Source organism: Polypterus senegalus, chromosome 11 (assembly GCF_016835505.1).
Source record: "Polypterus senegalus isolate Bchr_013 chromosome 11, ASM1683550v1, whole genome shotgun sequence".
Classification (NCBI taxonomy): domain Eukaryota; kingdom Metazoa; phylum Chordata; class Cladistia; order Polypteriformes; family Polypteridae; genus Polypterus; species Polypterus senegalus.
The window spans coordinates 44262892-44281979 of NC_053164.1; the positions used below are offsets into that span (position 1 = coordinate 44262892).

At 40.3% G+C, this 19088-nt stretch overlaps 1 protein-coding gene across 1 annotated transcript in view; it reads right to left on the reverse strand.

The window, feature by feature from the left end:
• Window positions 1–19088, reverse strand: part of LOC120538540 (protein piccolo-like) — a 62936-nt gene that overhangs the window by 21051 nt on the left and 22797 nt on the right. Inside the window, exons 2-3 of the mRNA XM_039767936.1 lie at window positions 8585–9636; window positions 800–899 (exon numbers count right to left, since the gene is read on the reverse strand). Of these exons, the coding sequence (XP_039623870.1) occupies window positions 800–899; window positions 8585–9628 (1144 nt within the window). The 5' untranslated portion in view covers window positions 9629–9636. The remainder of the gene's footprint in view (window positions 1–799; window positions 900–8584; window positions 9637–19088) is intronic.

Below are 19088 nucleotides of genomic sequence, written 5' to 3' on the forward strand. Positions count from 1 at the left end.
CTAATTCCATTCCTCCATCTCCCACAACCCCCAAGGGTCATTAGTATTATTAAGAATCCCCCAAAGCATCAACGTCAGCAATTAGAGTTCTGAGAGAAAGAAAACAAATTTATATTTTGTCCATTTATAATTTTTGATATGTACTTGCACTTTAAATATTCTGTGTTTTATTCTATGCACTTCTCTTTCAAGTCATTAAACAAAAGCAATCTGTAAGTGTTGAAAGAAAGAAAATGTTACATTCCTGCTAACGCGTACTATGCAGTTAGGCATAAGCATGGTTGCATCTGTAATGAAAATCTATAGACTTTTTTGTCATCATTCCCTAAACAACAGAGTAATGTATAACATACTATTTACCCAGAATTTTCATTATTATAGTTATTATAAGTAACTATTATAATCTAGAGATAATTTAAAGTATACAGAAGTTACATGCAAACTGTAAGCCTTGTTATTATATACAAGGGACCAGCAATCACCATGGTGTCCTGGAACCAAACCCCAGTGGATACAGAGGATGGACTGTACAAAAAAACAAGTTGGCAAAACATAATAGTAATAAACTTGCATGTTAACATGACTGTGAAAAACAAGAACCGAAGAAGAATGAAAACTAGTCAGGTCAACATGCTGGCACAGTAACCCATAGACCACATATTGCACCCCTCTCAAATAAAGGTGGTTTAAGGTATTCTCACACATGTCCGTTTAAAAAAATATTTGACCAATCCATTACTCATAGCCATCTTTTCAAAAAACATCTGGTTTACAATACTAAACTAAGCATAATGCTCACCTGTTAATTCAGCTCCTCCAAATTTGCATTTTTCTTCTGTGGCAAGCCCAATACTTTGGAACATGGACATCAGTGGGGAAACTGAACATGGGGACTCCAACTAGAATGTGGAATTAATAAACATATGAAAGAAAAATCATAAATGTACATAAAGATTTTCATTATAAAAAAACACACACCCTGACATGACTAAAGTGAAAACATGCATCACACCACAGAAATAATATAAATGCCAATTTTTTATTTTATATAAACCTAGTTGATGTCTTGGTAGCTATGCAAGATAATACACAAAGAAAATGCATACAATTACTGTTACTAACAAAAGATCTCAAAACTGTAGAAAAACTGTATATAAATCAAGCACACCTATTAATATTTTTACTATGGTCAAAAACATCTACAGTATATCTGTCAAAAATAACCATAATCTGGTTGCACAAAAATGCAAACAAATTTTCACAAAATTTTGCATATGCATTGTCATTGGTCCAACTTAAAATAGGAGTTATATGGTGTATCGGTAGAGGTGTTGTAATGTAGGGGGCAATCCAAAAACCAGTGGTGACTTGGCAACTACAGTTCCCATCAGGCAGTAGGATTACACTGCGGCTGATGAGAGGACACTGTTAGTGTGTGCAAGAAATTTGTACCAGCCAAAGCAGGATGTCATCCAATACTGCAGGAACAACATTTTCTTCAGAACCAATTCTGAACCCTTATATTTTTGAAGGAAAAAAAAAAACACAACACTACTGTTACACCTGAATATCATTACTAAGTATGACAGAAATAAGACAAATACACAAAAAACAAGAAGTGTAAATCCAGTCATTCACAAAACAACAAAATTCTCAACACGAGACAGCAGGGAAATTGAGAGCTAGGGAAGTAGTGTACATTATGGATGACAGACTTTCATTTCAGCCAGCAAGAACAAAAAGGGTCAACATCTAAAAAACAAAACTATTTTGCTTTCTTACTTTAATCACTTATACAATTATACCCATGCAACTTCAAGTACTAGGGCTAGTTTATTTTAAATCAATACATCAGCTGTGCAATATAAACTTTCTGCAATATAATGGGGGTTAATTCATTCTGGAAATCAGATAGTTAATGCTCTCCTCAATCAGACTATAGATAAATTTTAGTAGTAGTAGCCGAGTTTAAGTACGGCCAGCAGGGTGCAACAAACATTTACTGGCAAAAATTGAGCATGGAAGGCAGTGAGAGCATAGCCATGTAGGTGTTGAAATACACTAGCAACCTAAAAAGACACAACGTTTAAAAAAAGGGTACAACATGCAGGTGTCATTCAAAGCACAAAGAGCATGGCAGTAAACAGAAAGTGCACGCATTCAATAGGACAAAACCAATTTTGTCCGGTCAAAACTGCGAAATACAACATGATTTTCTAAATCAGAATTTAGCATTGCAGCAATGTCAAATATTCAAGGAAAAGGCCATTTACTTTGGTATCAGATAATGTACAAACACTGTACTTTATGATGGCAGGTAATTCATACAACATGCTAGACACTCCTGATTAAATAAATTAATGTACCAGTAAACTTTCTCTTGTTTACAGTTCAATGGACCCGAGTGACAAGACAGGAGCATTCTGCAGAGGTGAATTTAAATAAATAAAAGATGCAAGATGAGAACATACGTACTGCACTTCTGTCTCTACGCTACTGCCAGTAAAGCAAACTAAACAATGTCTGCAGTGTCAACATAAAAATGGCTTAGAAGAAAAATCTGTCAGTTGCAATGTATGCCAGGAAAAAGTTTTGTGGGAACTAAAGTGAAGACACTTGACATTACAAATTTTGATAAGACAATTAGGAGTACATCACGCAATGTAATACACTGGTTTTCAACAACTAAGACTGCTGGGCATATTAACTACAACACGGCATCTAAAACATATAATGCTTGCATCATGGATAGGGATAAACATGTTCAAAGCTTTACTGCAAGAAAACAGAAAGCATCACTACGGAGTATGAGAAAAGCAGCATATTCCTTTGCATCTGTGCAACATAAATATGGCATGAGTGAGTGCAAAGTTTGATTAATAAGAAATAAACAGGAAAAAAAAAAAATCACAAAAGTGTTTCTGCTGGAGTACTAAAAGCTGCTAAAATGGTGTTTTGGGTACAAGAATGAACAGAATCTGAGCACATTAAAAGCTATCAAAAGGATTAAAATTAATCAAAACCCACACAGGAATACAACTTGAAAGCCACACACAATGACCCAGCCCAGGACTTGAACACTGATGCTTATTTTGGTAAGAAGGGGTTTCACCTGCTGTGCCACAGTTCATATTACAGTGGAACCTCAGTTTGCGAGCATAATTTGTTCTGGAAACATGCTTGCAATCCAAAGCACTCGTAATATCAAAGTGAATTTCCCCATTAGAAATAATGGAAACTCAGATAATTCATTTCACAACCCACAAATATTTAAAATAAAAATCTTCACACTAACTAACGGAATCACTGCTATCTGTTGGCTCACTGGAATCTTCTTTTTTTGCTACGTTAACAAAGAACCTCTCCAATGACAGTTGCTTTTGCCTGTAGAGTCACTACACGTTTTCACAAAATTAAAAAAATGCTTTACGCACTGTAAGGTTTCTAAACTGTTTTGGGATCCCAAACCCACCCAAATGGGACAACATTTTGTTCTTTATTTCGCCTTATACAATTTCTTGCATTAGGAATTTGTTAGTTTTCGCATATCCCATGGGGTCAGAGCGCAGGGTCAGCCATTGTACAGCGCCCCTGGTGCAATTACAGGTTAAGGGTCTTGATCAAGGGCCCAGCACAGTAGAATCTCTTTTGGCAGTGACCTTCTGGATAGCAGCACCGATCCTTAGCCTCAGAGCCACCACTCATGTGGAACAGCGTCCTGAAGCAAGCAACCGCAGGCTCCCAGCGCTGTAGCAGTTTGCTGTAAAGAGAATCAGAAAAGATCGCGGTCAAGCTTTAAGCGCCTGCCATCGATGGGTGATGCAAGGATTACAGGTAGTTCCCAGGTTACGGACAACCGACGTACGACTTACGAACGAGGCCACAGTTGTGACACATGCGCCTCAGTAACTGCCGCTCTGTCATCTTCAGCCTGGGGATGCTGCAAGCGGTGGCTGGAGGGGGACGAATTCTCTGGTCACGCAGTGTAGTGTCCCTCGGGTGGCTCCCGGTGGCAAGTGGTGACCCGTGGTCCATAGTCACCAGGGTCACAGCTATCGCTGCCCACCCACTACGCCGCCGCAGCTACTGCTCCTGAGTGGATGCAGGCTGGATGGAGCAGAGGGGGGCATTTCACTGCCCGCCCAGCACACACGACTGCCCCATTCGTTCTCGGTGGGTGGCTGATAATGCTGCAAGTGGTGACCCGTTGTGGCTGAACGGAGGCCATTGATGGTGAACGGGGTGGCAGGGGGTAGCATTGTAGTGTGCCTCAGATGGCTGCCTGTTGAATTGGGGTTGGGCAATTCATTAACCGCCTTGGCTGCACCGTGTTTGTTCTCGGTGGGCGGACACTGCAGGCAGCATACTGTAGTGGAGATGACTGTGTGGCGGGCAAGTGATGACCCCCATACTCAATAAATAGTAAGCCTGCTTGTACTGTTACGCACACAGCAGGAAGTTGTCTTTTGTCAGTACATCAGACATGTTGACGTGTGCCTTCCTGCTGTGATAGCATGGACAGTGCTGTGCAGAAGAGCTCATCTTAAACTTTTGTCTTCACCCTTCAAGAATGTCTCTGAAACACAAATCTGATGCAAGTGCTGGTGATGCAGTAAAGAAGAGAAAAACCATCACCATTGAAAATAAAGTACAAATAATAAAAAAGGTCAGAGAGGGGTGAAACTCCATCATTCATTGGCGGAGCACTTGGTTACAGTCGGTCAACAATAACATTTATTAAAATAATGTACCTGTTCTGACTTACATACAAATTCAACTTAAGTACAAACCTACAGTCCCTATCTTGTATGTAACCCGGGGACTGCCTGTATTATAAATGCAAGAGCACAGTATTACTTAGCCACTAACCTGGTTATGACCCTGCCTGATTGCTGTCTCTGTGCATAGGAGAGTGGTAGATGCTGCTACAATAAATAACCGTGCTGTTTCTGTTTCACACTGAATAAAGCTGTTTTTGCTAAAGTACTAAGACTCACCTGCGCGTTTTGGGATGCATGACAGGGACTCACATGTTACAACACCCACACAGGCGGTCACAATGCTATAGTAAACAGTACTTTCATATGGATGTTGACCATATGAGTGAGGCACACCGACTGAGAACAAGCAAGGGAGACAATTGCCCACAATCCCCGTGTGACGCTCTGTGGACAAAGCATATACATACTACTCGTATCACAAGATTTTGCTCGTTTATCAAGTTAAAATGTATTCAAAATTTTAGCTTCTCTTGCAAAACACTCGCAAACCAAAGTTACTCGCAATCCAAGGTGTACATACAACCAGTGTCAGAGGTAACACAAAAGTAACATGCGTTTACTCTTAAAAGTGTAACTTAACAGGATACTTATTTTATTGAATTAAAAATACTTGCATTACCAAAAAAAAGTTCATTATTTTACAGAAGTATGGCCTTTCTCACAAAGAGGTTCCCTTCTGCTGTCAAAGTAAAGTCTGGTTTATACTTGATATATCTGTCCCTTTTGCAAGGGCTGCTCGGCAAAAATTTACATAGATTTTTTTTTTTTTTTTAAATAACTACATGGCAATTCAGACATTGCGCCATTTATCCTAAATGATTAATTTCAAGGATATAAAATAATCTGAAGTTCACCTCTTAATCATGTAGGTCAACCACTTACGAAAATATACTCCCCCTTCCTTCATCACTTTTGGTTAATACAGTAGGTCTCACGCTTCATCTTCGTTTTTCCCCTTAAAACCAGTAAGTCGTACTCAGCAGACTCTCACTTTCTCTGGTGTGAAATTTTAATGTATGCAACAATAACCAAACACTGTCATATTAACTAGGAGAATGCCAATCGAACCAGGCATGACTGATGGGCTCTCTGAAGTGCCATGTCTGTGCCCAAATCCAACCTCATGTGATGCTCATGGGTCTACTTTAATAGCCAGCATCCACAGATATTTCCGCCCAGAAGACCGTGTTTCTCTTAGGTCCGGACCCAGAGTGCCACAGTATTTATAAAACCCAAGAACCCGTTTCATGCAGGTTCACGTGTTTATGATTTAACAACAAATGGCTGGCCAATGAAATGTGCATTTTTTCATATAAAAGAAGAAAACGTAATGCAAAAGTTACACGTGGTTTATAATGCATTACATTTTATAATAATTATGTAACAGTTACTTTTTTGTAATTAATGAGCAACGTAACTAAAGGTGTTTTCACACTCATACTCTAAATACTTTGTTTCGAGTCAGGGGATGTTCCTTTACTTTGTTTCAAATTCCAGTTAGTTTGATTGCATTTCACACTGCAGCCTTTCAAGCCAGCTAAGCCTATCAAGAAGCATTCCTTTTCCCAAGAAATACCATCATGAAGGATCAATAACAGTAGTATTTGAACACTACCGCATTTTCTATAATGTCCTGGTTTATTTACCAAAAAGAGCTCTCAGTAAGAAAAATGCCTTTCAAACAACTAGAAGACCACTACATACTGACATACTTCAGTTCTAGGACAATAGCCAAGTTTCAATCCAGTTTTTTGCGACGTTTTGTTATCGACAAGCAGAATATACGTAAAAAAAATGTGCGAAATTTGCTGTCTCCAGCCTGTTTCCATCCAACTGGCTTTTTATCGATAAAATGGTATGCGTGATGACGTCATCCCCTCCATGTCGCATAAGTTTTGTTGTATCGCGAAAAAAATCTGCCCTTGAGCCATTTCCATACATAATTTTGTGTATGTCGCAAATTAACTACCTTTTGTTTTCCACGTTACACCCCCTCCACTAAACAAAGAAATGGAGAGATTATTCAGACAGTTTGTTGAAATTTGCCAGCTTACTGTTATTTCAGTTTCACAAATAATTGGAATTGTACATAATATCCGAAGACGACAGCAGAATGAAGCAGTTGCTTGTCTGATAGCCCTAGAGCTCGAAGAAAGTACCCCAGTGCGACGAAACCCACAGGTATGGGAGAGACGACGGAATAAGACCTCCTGGAAGGAGGTGGTGGGGAGACAATTCACAGAAAATCTCTGGCTGCAACATTTTAGAATGACACGGCTGATGTTTGAGATGTTGTATGGATTCATCAGTCCTGATGTTGCGCCCATCACAGGTTGTTACCGACCACCGGTTCCAACCCCAAAGCGGATTGCCATCGCCCTTTACAAGCTGGCAACCTGCGCGGAGTATAGAGTAGTTGGATAAACTTTCGGGGTTAGTAAAACTACCGTCCATCGATGTGTATATGCTGTGTGCACCGCTATTAAAGAAAAATTAATGCGGCGTTATATCAGACTTCCGACTGTAGCGGAGGCCAATGAAATTGCATACCGTAATTCCTTGGTGGACCTTGTGCCACAGATTTACTGTGCGCTGGATGGCACGCATGTGCCTATTCTTCCCCCGACGGAAGGCTACTGCGATTACATTAATCGCAAAGGGTGGCCATCTATTGTTCTCCAGGCCCTTGATGACAGGTGCATGAAACGAGACATTTGCGTTGGCACTCCTGGAAGTGCCCATGATGCAGCTGTGTTTGCAGCATCGGATCTGTACAGGTGAGCCTACCTTTCAACATCCCTTCTCAGTGTGATAACAACTGAATTAGTACTGTAAACTGCTTCCCTTAAGGTTTTTAATTAAAACTGAAATTTGAATTAATACAAAATAACGACGTTTAATAAAAAAAAACTAAAGTTAATATTAATGAGAGAATTTCTCATATATGCTAAAACATCTGCCATTTAATAATAAGAAAAAAATGTTTAGATAATGAAACACACGGTTTATTAAATATTTTGACTGGCACAGTAAATTACCTTTGCGGTTTTTGTATTATTTAGACATCCTGAGAGACACCCCCAGGCTACAGTTGATGTGGAGGGAGTTCAGGTACCCCTTTTAGTAGCAGGAGACCCAGCCTATCCGCTACTGCATTGGCTCATCACGAGAAATAACGAGTCTCTTCATCAGACCATGCGAACCGCTCCGCTATTCTCGTTTTGATTGCACATGATGAAAATGTATCATGTGACACATTTATTTGCGTTAAAGCCCTTTTTTACAGACAAAAAGTGATTCCAATGTAGTTTTTGAGACATCTGAAGTATCGATATGGAATTTATGCGCTAAAGTTAAACGGAAAAATATTATGTCGACAAGTACAACATTTTATCGATAATTAGCATTTCCATCAGCTAAAATTTGAAGCGCTAAATATTTTTTCGCAAAAACTCCTTGGATGGAAACCTGGTTAGTGAGGTATCTGGCAAGTTTCATTTAACCGTACGATGCATACTCTCCAGTAACCTCTATACGTTATCTCAAATCACAAGTCAGCTGTCTGGATTCTTGTAAATTTTTGGTAATAACCACCAAGCACTCAATGTCAAAGTTAGCGTGCACATTGAGAGGACACTCAACACGCGCACATTACTTTCATGGTGCAAGATCTGGGAGTTTGATACACTCTCCCTCAAAACCCGCTCTTTCCACCCACGAGTTTGAAATCCCACCTTATGTTAAATTTAAGTCAGGATTTAAACCTTTCCTTTTCAAAAATTAATTTCAGCAATTACTCTTACCTTGGGCGTGGGGGCCTCTGTGACTCCTGATAAAGTAGAACTTGGTGTTACTATAGAACTTTGAGGTGCTGCAGTTTCCGGAACAGATAATACCAAGCCTCTGGAACGGCCCTGGCCAGTTTCTTCAGAAAATCGTTGAGGCCAGGCACGGCCCAGACTGGGCTCTTTTAGGGGTGACAATTGGGGATGGGCACGACCCAGGCTGCTGGGTGCTTCGGGACATGAGGGCAGGGTTGAGCCAATAATCACATGGCTCCGGTCAGCCTCTTCAGATGGTGTCTGTAGGAAGACAGCCCGGCTTGAGTAGTTCTCTTTTTGTGGCGGCTGCAGAGACTGGGCGCGGCCCAAGACGGGCTCCTCGGAGGGCGGCTGCAGAGACCGGGTGTGGCCCAGGGCAGGTGGCTGCAGAGACCGGGCACGGCCCAGGGCAGGCTCCTTGGAGGGCGGCTGCAGAGACCGGGCGGGACACAGGACAGGCTCCTCGGAAGGGGGCTGCAGAGAACGGGCGCGCCCAGGGCGGGCTCTTCGGAAGGGGGTGCAGAGAACGGCGCGGCCCAGGGCGGGCTCCTCGGAAGGGGGCTGCAGAGAACGGGCGCGGCCCAGGACGGGCTCCTCGGAAGGGGGCTGCAGAGAACGGGCGCGGCCCAGGGCAGGTGGCTGCAGAGACTGGGCGCGGCCCAGGGCTGGCTTCTTGGAGGGTGGCTGCAGAGAACGGGCGCGGCCCAGGATGGTCTCCTCGGAGGGGGGCTGCAGAGAACGAGCGCGGCCCAGGGAGGGCTGCAGAGAACGGGCACGGCCCAGGGAGGGCTCCTCGGAAGGGGGCTGCAGAGAACGGGCACGGCCCAGGGAGGGCTCCCTGGAAGGCGTCTGCAGAGAACGGCCACGGCCCAGGACAGGCTCCTCTGAGGTCAGTTGCAGAAAATGGGCGTGGCCCAGGACGGGCTCCTCGGAGGCCGGCTGCAGAGAACGGGCGCAGCCCAGGGGCAAGTGTGGGCCCCCTTCCTTTCTTGGTTGTCCTCTGAATCCCAGGTTGCTTGGATCCATTACAGTATCTAAAAAATGAGGGGAAAAAACAACTCTTAGATGAAAAATATTTTTTGGCTCAGTTTTTCTTCAAGTTACAATGTGGAAGGGTAGGGTATCTGACAAGCCACACGCATTCATTTTACTTATAAAACAAACTTTTCTAGTCAGCTTAACACGGATCTGGCCCACTCAAATTTCTAAAACTATTAAAAATGTATAACTTTTAATAGCCCACAGGATTTTCTACATATCAACTACTATCAACAAGTACCCTGCAACCAAGCAAAAATTCATAAAAACACAAACGTGTGTGTAAATTTATCTTAGTGTCTGCATGCACTGAGGAGAAAAGAGAAGAACAGATACAGGCAGTACCATTTGAGGTCAGCTGGAAAAAAGATTGTACTGATCGACACTTAAGCCTTCTTTAATAACAAATTATCATGTAAACATGACTAAAAAGACTAGGGGCCTATGATTTCCGCAATGTGGAAAACACGGATGGAATCACGGAATTAACTCTATTTGTGCATGTTTCCTGCACGTTTTCTCATTAAAGAAACGCAAATTAATTAGCTGCATGAGACAGAAATGTCGAAGCGAGGACTACCAGATACCCTAACTACGTCAGTAAAACTAATGAACACAAAGTTAACTGCAAAATTAAGGGCACAAAAATATCCTGGCAATTTTTACGAATCTTTTTTCAACTTTTCTCCAACTTTTGCCAGCGTACCAAAGACTGAACACTGAAAAGATACTTGCAATGACCACGTCAAATCTAAAGCCAATCTCAAAAACATTGAGAAATTAAGATCAAAAAGTGTTCCCCTTCAGGTAATAACAAAGGAAACAACAAAATCGTCAGATGCAAGATGCCAGTTTGTGTCCAAGTGAGTTAGACATACCGCTTGAAAAAATGACAAAGATGTGTCATTTTTTTAAGCACTAGCCGAAACCCACCGTAGCATACGGTGTTGTAAGAATAAAAACAGAAAAAAAAAAACAGAAAACTGTGAGAAAGGAATTTCAGAAATCAAGAAGAAATAAATACTTCTTGAAAGACGCAATTCTGAATAGGTGTTTTGGTGGAGACGACAGATAATGAGTCGAAAGATCTAACCCTAGAAAAAGCCACGTACAACTGACCGTGGCTGAAGACTGGTTGGTGAATTATTATGAAGAGTAAACAGCATGTGGCTATGAGGAAAGCCACGCTTCTGAAATTCGATTACGTAAACATAATCAATAACAACCTCAAAAAGATGTTGTTGTAGAATGTCTCCAAGTAATTCCTGCAGCTTAATACAAAAGACTCGTACTACAATATCAGGTCTGTGCTCCGGTCTTTGGGTATCCGAGAGTGCATGTAGAATTTCCGGCCAAGAAGGATTACATGTGAAAAGTGATAAATAAATGAGGCTGTCCGAATTAAGGTACTATGGCCATGGCATCCTGCTAGTTTTGTTGCATGTATCTTGGCCTTCTTGGAAATGTGGACGGTAATATGATCATTTTGCCTACACGTACGTTATTCTCACTGTTTGCTTGCAGTGCATCTGACAGTCCTTAGTATTGTTCCACACGCCAATCTTGTTGATCTAATCTGAGATAGTCGAGACACGCACCCTCCATTTTAACATACGCATCTACGACGTGCTGTTGGAATAGTTCGCGGCTAGAGTGCAAAATACTAAATGTATTCCCCATTGCTAATCTGTATGCGTAAAATTGGCATTGAGTGAGCCTTATTCGCTTGGCGGTTTTTTTATTGGGAACATGTTGTAAATCTTTGTGCCAGCCAATGTCTCCATAAGGGAATAAAAGTGGGTAAACCATAGCATTGCAATTCATATTGAGCGTTGAAATCTGTTTACAGGAATTGCCTATGGAATAGATGCAAATGTCCCTTTCGGCAGGCGGTTCACCATCTTCTCCGCCGAAAATTACTGCAACATTGGTGTGACATGTCGGGCATCGTATCGTCATAAATCCTGCCCAGGGTTTTCATCGAAAAGCATTCGGAAAGATGCTATTGGATTGGACTGATTTCATGCATGTGTTTGTATGATTTAGCAAAGGGTTTGATGGTTCTGAGCATGGAATCTAGCTGGAGAAGTACATTTTCGCTGCATGCAGAGTATGCTTTATTTTGTAAACATACTTCAGAAGCTTGGCGAGAAATACCATGTTGGCTGTGTGTGGGCGGGACCGGTTTTGAAGAGGAGCAGCTGGCAGCATGAGGAAGGGTTTGGAAGAGGACGAATAGGAATTTGAGAAATGCTGTGTCGGCTGCGTGTGGGCTGGACCGGTTTTGAGGTGAAAGCAGGAAAGAAATACCGTATATGCTCCAATAAACACCGAGTCTCTTATTGTCGCCAGTCTCTAATAAGCGCCGGGCTTCAGAGGAGACGCGGTCAAGTAGTAGCCGGGTCTTTGATATTTACCAACTGCATTACATTGTAAGCGTCTGTATCTTTGCATGTGTAATACATGTGCATGTCAGCACGTTGCATATATAAAAAACTAGCAAAATACCCGCACTTTGCAGCGGAGAAGTAGTGTGTTGAAGAAGTAGTGTGTTAAAGAAGTAATGAAAAAGAAAAGGAAACATTTTGAAAATAACGTAACATGATTGTCAATGTAATTGTTTTGTCACTGTTAGGAGTGTTGCTGTCATCTATACTAATAAAAGGCAAAGCCCTCACTCACTCACTCATCACTAATTCTCCAATTTCCCGTGTAGGTGGAAGGCTGAAATTTGGCAGCCTAATTCCTTACAGTTACATACAAAAGTTAGGCAGGTTTCATTTCGAAATTCTACGCGTAACGGTCATAACTGGAACCTAATGTCGTCCATATACTGTGTATGGCCATAGCCTGCAGCTCGGTCGCCGTATGAGGTGGAGTTGCAACTCGCATCATCACGCCTCCCACGTAATGGAGTGCCTGCCCATATAAGGTAAATATTTGCGGGTGAAGGACTGTGCTTAGCATATTCATAAGTGCAGCAGCTGCGGAAACCCTCCCTCAGTGAAAGTGCGAGAGAAACTTTTAAGTGCCGGGTCGGAGCTAAAATTAAATAAAGCCGTGGACATGTTTAATCCGATGGTTGTGCTGCTTCCAGACATGTATTTTCATATTAAAGCATTTAACCAATCACATTTCAGCCGTTATTTGTTGCCAGGCAGAGGGGCCTTCACAATCCGTTCTGCAGGCCCTCTAACACAGAATAAATGTCAATTAAACTGTTGCTTCAACCAATCAGATTTTGAGTTGGTGTCAATAGGGCCCTCTAGCAGGCGTACGGCAACATCACCGTATTTAGACCCATTGACTGGATAGAAGCCAATATGAGGAACTCTACGAGGCCACTAAACGCACCACAGGCGCTCCGAACGCAAGATCCTCGTGCGCACTACTGCCAACTCCATGGCAGGATTCTGGACAATATTTGCCAGACACAGACCGGATTTCAAGACCATGAAAAACTGATGTTTGTCACGTTCCTCGACCCCGAGAAGTATCGGGAATACAAGAAAAATTTCCCGCATGCAGCCTTCTCCAGTTTAACACAAGAGCCACGCAGCAGTTTTTGATCACGGCTAAAAAAAGAATAGACTGTAATGTATGCCATGGATGATTTTGCAGGAAATTCTCCCACTGATCTGAATGAGAGCATAAGGCAGCTGTACACATTGTTATATTTGGCGGGGACCATTCCCGTGTACACTGCTTCTGTCGAGCGCACATTTTCAGCCCGAAAGCGAATTAAAACTTATGGCAGAAATACGACAGGGCAGATTCGACTTTAAGCATTAGCTTCGATGGCGATAGAAAGAGACTTTTTGATGAAACTGAAGCACACGGATAATCTGTACGACATAGTAATTGAACTGTTTGAGGAAAGAGAGGAGGATGGATTTTGTTTACAAATAATCTGAATTTTTGGTGAGTAAAATGTTGTGATTTTCCTAAATAATATTGCAAATTTCTGAGTTAATATTGATGATTTTTTGTGTGTCGTGGCTGTAGCTGCAGTAGAAAGGAACTTGTTGACCCCTGGTTTGTCTAGTCAATAAAGGCATTTATTGTGGCTACAGGTGTTATCTATCTGTGATGCAGCGGCTCTTTATACTGTATTTATGCATATTAAGATGGTTTTTATAACCATAAATTAGATTTTGAGGGGCGGGTTGATTCAGACGGAGCACTACTGAAGGCCTGGGTGTGAAATGCACAGTCCGCCACTGGGATGATATGTAAATTTGATGAACATTACAACCCGAAAATAAACGAAACTGTAGAGAGGTTCAGATTATACTTCTCCCAGTGCGTCTCTCTAAATACCCTGTGCGGGAACATTATCATCAGGCTTAAAAATCTTATTGCATAGTGAAAACTTTGATGAATGAAACCTGTTATCTTTACAACGGTTGACAAACACGGAATGTAACTTCAAAACAACACGTCCTCCAAATACGAACCTGATTGAAAGAAATAATGATAATCATCTCATTGATGACAGCAACACTCATAACAGTCACAAAACAATTACATTGACAATCATGTTACGTTATTTTTAAAATATTTATTTTTCATAACTTCTTTAACACACTACTTCTCCGCTGCGAAGCGCGGGTATTTTGCTAGTCTATACTAATAAAAGGCAAAGCCCTCACTCACTCACTCACTCACTCATCACTAATTCTCCAACTTCCCGTGTGGGTGGAAGGCTGAAATTTGGCAGGTTCATTCCTTACACCTTCCTTACAAAAGTTGGGCAGGTTTTATGTCGAAATTCTACGCGTAATGGTCATAACTGGAAGCAGTTTTTCTCCATTTACTGTAATGGAGATGAGCTTCAACGCCGTGGGGGCGGAGTTTCGTGTGACATCATCACGCCTCCCACGTAATCACGCAGTACATAGAAAACCAGGAAGACCTCAAAAAAGCGCTGAAGAAAACATGCATTATATAATTGAGAAGGCAGCGAAACAATAAGAAGCGAGCGAGTGACATATACAACCATATTCATGAGTTCTGCTACTTCGGAAACAAAGCACGATGTAAACCTACACTTTAAATTAAGTTCATAGACAGGCTGCGCTGGCGTTTGTAATTTAGTGCCTGCCCATATAAGGCCGTCCGTCAGCGGCAATCCAATAGCAAACTCCCACTAAATATTCACGGGTGAAGGACTGTGCTTATGGAGAGGAAGATGAGATGGTCAGGGTGGTGTTTGACACAAACTCAGCGAAACTGCGAGAGAAAGTTTTAAGTGCCAGGACTAAGGTAACATTAAATACAGCCATGGACATAGCACGAGATGGCACCAGCACAGCTGGGAACCTTCGATGCATGTACACCGAGTGGCTCACGTGAACTGGCGCAGTGCACAGATAAAAGCAACAGTTCCAAAGAGCTGAACAAAACCGAATTACACAATTGAAAAGGCAGCAAAAATATGAAGCGTCTGTACATACAAGCATATTCATAAATCCAACTACTGCGGAAACAAAGCACACGTTGGAAAAAGTCAATGTCCGCTAAAGGAAGACAGTGTAAAAAACCCGTGCATGCAGTGTGTCAGGTCTCAGATAAAGAAGAAGACGAGCTGTTTATTGATGCAGTAAGAAACGAATCGATGAATGAAACCTGTCATCTTTACAGCGATTGACAAACACGGAATGTAACTTGAACACAACACATCCTACAAATACGAACCTGATTGAAAGAAATAATGATAATCAAATCCTTGATGACAGCAACACTCAGTAACACTCACAAAACAAATACTGTATATTGACAGTCATGTTACGTTATTTTTAAAATGTTCCCTTTTCTTTTCTAGCTTTTTAACACACTACTTCTCGCTGCGATACGGGTATATATATATGTATATATATATCCCGATCTACATACTCGAATAATGGATACTTTATTAGCCATCAATGATTGTTTTGGTAAAGCCATACTCAGTGTATTCATTAGATGAGCGGTAAAAAGTAAGAGCGAGGGAGGATGACTTATTGAGGCATGCAGGCTGTAGTCTTGCGTCAACTCTATCTGAATTGCGATCACATTTGAAAAAATATATCTTTTCAAGTTCTATTTAGTCCATATGTGTCAAACTCAAGGGCGGGCCACATCCGCCCGGTGTAATTATATCCGACCCGAGATCATTTTATATACTGTATTATTGTTATTAATGGCCGGGTATATGAAGCGCTGGTAACACAATAAACTACAGATCCCATAATGCAGCGCTTCAGCTGCCTTGCGAACACTTACGCGTTAATCAAGTCTACCTTATGATGCTGCAAGTTATTGCGAAGCTAGCTCACACGATGCTGAAGAGAAAAGTTGATTCTGAAAATAGAGCCTTTAAAACCGATGGGAGGCTGAGTATATGTTTACTGAACCCGTGTGTCTCATTTGTGGAGCTAATGTGGCTGTAATTACAGAATTTAATCTAAGGCGGCACTATGAGACAAAACATCAGGGTAACCTGAATGCAATGCAGAAGATACAGAAAGCAGAAGAATTAAATAAGAATCTGACACTTCAGCGGACGTTTTACCGTGCACAATCACAAAGTGATTTCAAGTGAAGCTGCTTTTATGGGAGACACAAATGCACCAGTGCAATTTGCCCCACTTTCCCTGTTGCCAAGTAATGTTAAACCAAGTCGTCACTACGGTGTTCCCAAATCGCACTTTGCTGATAAACTGGCGCACTGAGTTTGCACGGTGCTTTGGTGACTTTGAAGAACAAAAAAAGTCCGTCTACATGCGGCTCGAACCTTGTGCATGTTTGGTAGCACATATCTGTGTGAGAAGCTCTTCTCAGTGATAAAGACTAACAAAACAGCACACAGGAGTCGCCTCACTGATGAGCACCTGCAATCCATCCTGAGAATCTCCACAACACAGAACCTCACACCAAACAGAAACGAACTTGTGCCAAAAAGATGCCAGGCGTCCAGCTCTAAAATGACATATGAGCAAAGACAACTGAATGATTTGATTTGTTATTGCTGAAAGGAACACATTTTATTTATATTTCCAGGTTTTGTTATGCAGCATGTTCATATTTGAATTTGTATAATTTTGACAGGATATATTTTTATGGAGAGCAAAATCTTTTGGGATATTTAAAATCTAAGTTTATTTTTTATATAAAATTACATAAGAGTAAAGAAATTTGAATGTTTGTTCTTTTAACGTTTACTTTATTTCTAACTTGTATAATTTAGACAGGATATATTTTTATGGAGAGCAAAATATTATAAGTTGTTTAAGGTTTGAGTTGATTTATTCAGAATAATATTCCTGTCTGTTTTTACCATTCCTACCAAAGATATTTCTGTCGACTAAATAAAAATTCCTTCTATTTAAAATTTAAATAGAACTTGAACAAATACTATAGTTCATAATATCCACGCAGACTTGCACGTAAGAGCGGGAGTTATCCGTTTTAACAAGCAGCGTATTGCACTGATACGAAATAGCTGTGTGTGTATATATGTAGATATGTATGTATATGTATATATATGTTTATATATGTGTGTGTATATATATATATATATATATATGTATTTGTGTGTATATATATATATATATATATATATATATATATATATATATATATATATATATGACAACAACACTCATCACTCACAACAGTGACAAAACAATTACATTGACAATCATGTTACGTTATTTTCAAAATGTTTCCTTTTCTTTTTCATTGCTTCTTTAACACACTACTTCTCCGCTGCGAAGTGCGGGTATTTTGCTAGTATGTTATAATTGAATAAGTAAATTTTATTGAAGTATCGGACCCCTTCTCTCTGATTTTTGCACACTTATTCTAAAGAACCCCTTGAACCATTTTCCCCAAATCAAAATAGTATGTATATATGTGTGTGTGTATATATATATATATATATATATATATATATATATATATATATATATATATATATATATATATATATATATATATATATGACAGCAACACTCATCACTCACAACGACAAAACAATAACATTGACAATCATGTTACGTTATTTTCCTTTTCTTTTTCATTACTTCTTTAACACACTACTTCTCAGCTGCAAAGCGCGGGTATTTTGCTATATATATATATATATATATATATATATATATATATATATATATATATATATATATACACACTGTTTATATACAGTAAAACCTAAATATTATTTTAAAGATATTGAGTGTCTCCGATAGCACATATGTTACAGCCATTACGATAGACATACCACCAGCAATAAATACGTACAATACAAGAAAAATAGTATACAGTAAATGTGTGTACAGTGACACTAAACGCGCGTACATGTACTAAGCACTGTAAGTAGAAAATTAATTATGGTTACTCACCAACAATGACACGATGACTTGTCCGATAACAATGAGTTTTATTTTACTGCACAACAAAGGAGAGCATTACAGCCCTTAAAGGAGCCACTTCAGGCGATTGTGTAGCACTGCCGTTGTTCTTCTTCTGGCAGTCTTCAATGCAAATCCCTAAAGCAGTTTCCATCCGGACTACTGCCTTATTACATCCACTTACAACTCGTTTTGCACCCTGGTTAAAAGGACACTGCGGCCGTAGATCTTATATTCCTTTCCTACTTTTTAAATAAAAGAATCGTAGCCTTCAATAAATCCAAAGCGTTTACCTTTTCGCAATCATTAACATCTTCCGTTTGCACTTGGGCACGGCCCTGAAGCAGTAGCAGATCGTTTTGGAGCCATAATGAAGGGCTTGACTATGCACAAAGATAAACACAAAAGAGCACAACTCTTTACACAGCGAAACACGTTGATGCTGAATGAGTGAGACGAGACTTCCTGATTAACACTGCATTCAGCAGGCAGGAACTTAACTGCGTGCTCTGATTGGTTAGCTTCTCAGTCATCCGCCAATAGCGTCCCTTGAATGAAATCAACTGGGCAAACCAACTGAGGAAGCATGTACAAGGAAGTAAAAAGACCCACTGTCCGCAGAACCCGCGAAGCAGCGAAAAATCTGCATTATATATTTAGTTATGCTTTCATAGAAAATCCGTGATAGAGCGAAACCCTTGAAAGTCAAAGCGATATAGCAAGGGATTACTGTATATACACACACACACACACACACACATTATATATATATATATATATATATATATATATATATATATATATATACACACATATATATATACACATATATATATATATATATATACACACATACATACCTATCTACATCATATATACACACACACACATACATACATACACACATATATATAATTTGTGTGTGTGTATGTGTGTGTGTGTGTATATATACACATACTTGTGTGTATGTTTGTATGTGTCTATATGTGTGTGTATAGGTTTGGTCACTGAGTGCAAGGGAAAAATAATAAATTATAGTCTATAAGTTATTAAAC